The sequence below is a fragment of the Merops nubicus genome, unplaced genomic scaffold, assembly GCF_000691845.1.
Source record: "Merops nubicus isolate BGI_N331 unplaced genomic scaffold, ASM69184v1 scaffold6490, whole genome shotgun sequence".
NCBI classification, from domain to species: Eukaryota; Metazoa; Chordata; class Aves; order Coraciiformes; family Meropidae; genus Merops; species Merops nubicus.
The window spans coordinates 112,159-116,703 of record NW_008580803.1 but is presented as its reverse complement, the minus strand read 5'-3'; the positions used below and the strand labels follow the sequence as shown (position 1 = coordinate 116,703).

The 4,545-nt window shown below is 45.9% G+C and overlaps 1 protein-coding gene across 1 annotated transcript in view; it reads left to right on the top strand.

Annotated features, from left to right (window-relative positions):
• Positions 1–207: 207 nt before the first annotated feature.
• Positions 208–4,545, top strand: part of LOC103772690 (potassium voltage-gated channel subfamily KQT member 1-like) — a 29,721-nt gene continuing 25,383 nt past the window's right edge. Inside the window, exons 1-2 of the mRNA XM_008940069.1 lie at positions 208–285; positions 2,636–2,659. Of these exons, the coding sequence (XP_008938317.1) occupies positions 208–285; positions 2,636–2,659 (102 nt within the window). The remainder of the gene's footprint in view (positions 286–2,635; positions 2,660–4,545) is intronic.

The following is a 4,545-nucleotide window of genomic DNA, read 5'->3' as shown; positions in this document are numbered from 1 at the left end:
GTTGAAGCACCAGCTCTGTAGCAGAGCTCTCCCCTTGCCTTGCCTTACAACTAGGTGTTGGTGCAAGTAGTGCCACAGGAATCCTATAGCTGAGGTCATGGTGGCTGCCATGCAATCCCTGCTTGATTTCCTTGTGTAAAGGAATTCCTGGGAACCTGATCACCCTCAAAGCTAGAATCTGAAAGATTGGAAAGAATCATGGGAGTAATGTGGTTGATACCTCCAATGAGGCTGATAAAACAGAACTTTGTAGTCTTGTCTTCAATAGCCAATTGGAATAACATAGTGGTGTTTTTACTTCCTTGCTCCTGAGACATTAATTTTACCTCTTTTGTGTTTATGGAGTTCATTAAAAGAAGTCTAGATTTGGAGTAAAGGCACTCCTGTTCCTAACAGGTTGCAGATGACATCATCCAGTCCTCCCACACCAAATGGCTACCTGAACATCTGTGATGCTCCATGACCTTAGATTTGATTTCTCAGCCTCAAGAGACAATTTCATTATCTGCTAAATAGCTGTTGTTATGCTGTCATAATCCATTCTGTGCCAGGGTTTTGTTGTGTTGGGTTGTTTGGTTTTTTTTTCCCCAAGATATTAATCGCTCTGATTGCTTAAAACCATTTCCTTCAGCTAAGCTGAGGGACTCTGTCCTTCCTTTTGGAGATGCTACTGTATTCTATCTCACAGTGTGGTTGTTGGATGCCTCCCAGCATTGGATTGTAGCTCTTCCAATCCAGTGGGTGGGTAGCAAAGAAAGGGCTTCTCAAGATGCATTTATTAGCAAAATAAACCAGATTTTGCTACTTGTGTGCATTTGTTTTCATAGATATGACTCTCCAGCCACACAGCTGAAGAAGAGGACTTAGTAGTGTTGGCTTGATGGTTGGACCTGATGATCTTGGAGGTCTCTTCCAACCTAAAGGATTCTGTGATTCTAAGTCTGGTTCCTCCTTCAATTCAGTCACAGTACTTTCCATAAGTAGCTTTTCCCCATTGTCTTCTGCTGGAAGGGACTTTCTTTTGCCACATGGCACCCTGAAGTTTGTCAAGTCAAGAGCTGAAGTGTCCTTACTCATAGCAGGTCCAGGTCTTCAGTGTAAGTCAAACCTAATACAGGGACTTTTCATCCCAGCTGTTCTTGGAGCCCTTCCATGTGTGTTCCCTTTGTGGGCTTGTTATGGAACTGTGGTGAATCCCCAGGAACTGTGGAGATATGGGCTGTAATGATAGATAACAGGCTGTAATGACAGGTAAAATGGGTTTGTTTCTCAGGGGACTGTCTTCTTATGGATCCTGTCGAAGTTCCATGGTCAGATGATGAGAGCTGTACTTTAGCCAGGTAATTAAGTTAGGATATATCTGTCTCAGGCTGATAATCATTTTGTTTTGATGGCTCTCTCATTATACTTGAAGCAATTCCCCAAGCTGTTCATGTAGGACTCCACCAACTCAAGGGAACTTCTGTTTCCATGTCAAAACTGTGAAAGTGGTAGTGAGATGCACTCAAGAAAAATCTGTCATGAGACCTCCAAGAAGGTTCCCACACGTGGACCCCACTCCTGCACCAATGCACCAAGGGAGGACTCAAACCTTTTTACTGGTATTTATGAGAAATACTGAATTCCCTGACATCTGCTAAATGGCTGCTTGGAGATCTCTTGAACTTCCACCAACCACAGTATCCCAGTAGAAATGCCCAAGGCTTGCTACACTGATCTACCTGGTCCTTTTAGTTGAAAGTGGTGTGAATTTACATGTGAGAAGCTGTTTGCAGCTGGAGAGTTACTGATGCTGATAGAGTTCTTCAAGAAAAGTCACCCACATGTGTATCTCATGTTCATCTTCTCCACCTTTTCACCCATTTGGCTGTGTTGGGATTATGTGGCTGGGAAATCATGAAGATGGCATTAAGCATATGCCTGGGGTGGCAGGAGTGAAGATACCATGTACAAATCAATAATTAAAAGCAAGAAAAGTCTCTCCTCTTAAGCCAGAGGGCTCCTGTATGCCCACAGTATGAAAGCACACAACTATCACAGCTTTTTTTTACCATATCCTTTTTTTATCTCAGTGTTGTAATTCTGTTCTCACCTTGTAGGAAGGAGATCCCAATTACATCACTTAGGGTTGACCAGGTCCTTGCACAGTGTAGTTCTTATGTGTCTGCAATTCTAGTGGAAAAAGTCCTCCACTGAGCTCTACTCCCCACTCCCACTAGTGTTTTTTTCACTTATTACACTTATTATACAGTTATTTTCATCCTGTATCTTAATTTTAATTTTCCCTTGTGCTAACCCTAACCCCACCTGGAGCACTGCATCCAGTTCTGGAGCCCCCAGGACAAGAGGGACGTGGAGCTGCTGGAGCGTGTCCAGAGAAGGGCCACGAGAATGATCCGAGGGCTGGAGCAGCTCTGCTGTGAGGACAGACTGAGAGAGTTGGGGCTGTTCAGTCTGGAGAAGAGAAGGCTCCGAGGTGACCTTAGCGGGGCCTTCCAGTATCTTAGGGGGGCTACAAGAAAGCTGGGGAGGGACTTTTTAGGATCTCAAGTAACAACAGAACTAGAGGGAATGGGGCAAAGCTGGCAGTGGGCAGATTCAGGCTGGATGTGAGGAAGAAGTTCTTCCCCAGGAGAGTGGTGAGACCCTGGGATGGGTTGCCCAGGGAGGCGGTTGAGGCCCCATCCCTGGGGGTCTTTAAGGCCAGGCTGGAGGAGGCTCTGGGCAGCCTGATCTAGTGGGAGGTGTCCCTGCTCATGGCAGAGGGGTTGGAACTGGGGGATCCTTGTGGTCCCTTCCATCCCTGACAGATTCTGATCTGTTTTGGCAGAGGACTTTGGAGCCCTGGTGGCTCGGTGGTTGGACTTGATGATCTTGGAGGTCTCTTCCAACCTAAAGGATGCTATGATTCTATGAATGTTGTTTTGCTTCTTATTTCACTCGTTCTTCACATCCTCTCTGCCTGCTCAGCACTTTTTCCTTCCATTTATCTTCTATCAGCTTCTCAAAGCCACGTTTCAGTCTAGCTGAGTCGTCGTGAGAAGCACCCACCTTTCTACAGTGCACTTAGTAGGGAGGCATTAAATGGGCAATTAGGAGAAAGTACCAAAGAAACCCAAGTGGACCAAATGCATCTGTGGTGCAGCTCAGATTTGCTGAAGTTCTGAGGTGTGAAACCTTGCTGCCCTCTGCCAGGGTAACTCCCATCCAATCAAATTAGCCCTAATCACCACAGGCATAAATGAACGAAGGATTAGGTTGGCCTCCTTCTAGTTGATGCAGTTTCCTGTTGGTTGGAAAAACTCAGGCAATATTTTAGTAGCTCAGGAAGGCATCATTTTCTAATGCTTTTTTTTTTCTCCTTGTTGTCTGCAAGTTTCTGGCTGCTGCTGATGTGGGTACTGACAGAATTTCAGCAGCCTCCCCCCACCCTCAGGAGGCTGCTTATGAGCCTTGTGCAACCCAAGGTATCAAACCCACTTTTGTCTGTCCCATAGCCACGGGCAGGGGAGGGGGAATTTGCCAGTTGCTAATGGATACCTGGAGGTTTTTGTGTCTGACCACGAAGAACAGCTTGTGCACTTTCACCCCCGATGTTCCCTGAATAACTGGGGTCTCATTTAGGTCAATAAGCCTTTATCAAACCGTCAGGAGTGAAAAATGTGCCTTGGTGTAAGCCGACTGGTCCTTCCCTCCAGTCACCCGGGTCTATAGGACAATCAATGTTCTCTGAGCTTGTCTGCATGTCACGCCGAGCGCTGGGTGACAGTCACCATTGACTGCCTGTCTGTCCCATTGTCTTTGGGACAGCCCCCATTTGCATCCTCGCTGCTGTGCCTGTTACCCATTGAACCATGGAGGGCCTTCAAAACCCATCCCCACCCAACCCCCATGCACGTTCCCCATGTGGAGAACACGCCCTGCCTTAAAGCACCACCCAGGCTTTCACTTTCTACCTTCTCGCCAGAAAACTGCTGCTGGGGTCCTGACAAGGCACCAGTGCTCCATCTGAGGCTTGTTTGTGGCTTCTTTGTGCTAAAACTTTAGCTTTTCTCTGGGTATTTCTTTGCCTGCTGAGATAATTTTGTCATCGTTGTCATCCTTTTGTTTCTGGTGATTGGTTTGGGGGCTATCTGAAGAGTTTTATCTGTGCTATCACATAGGATGTGAGGCCAGCCATCCTTCCCTCCCATTAGTTATGTGGCAGCACAGACAGGTTTTGGTCCCTGTATGGTTACTATTGTCCTTTGTTAAGGGACTTTCCCTAAACATCTGCTGAAGATGCTGTTTCTTTAGATTTATGACCTTCATTATGACTTTATTGGAAAATAGTTCATAATTGTCCAATTTTTTTTTAAAAAAGAGGTGAAGGGTTCTGGTAGATCCTTTCAGAATGAAGCTCTAGAAGAGGTTCTTGGCTGGGTCGAAGGGTCTGAGCTTCACATTTCTTACAACCAATAATCTGACAGTTCCATTAGATCTTGAAAACCAAACTGGACTACAAGCAACTCTAAACAACTGTGATAGCTCTTCTGCTCTCTCTGA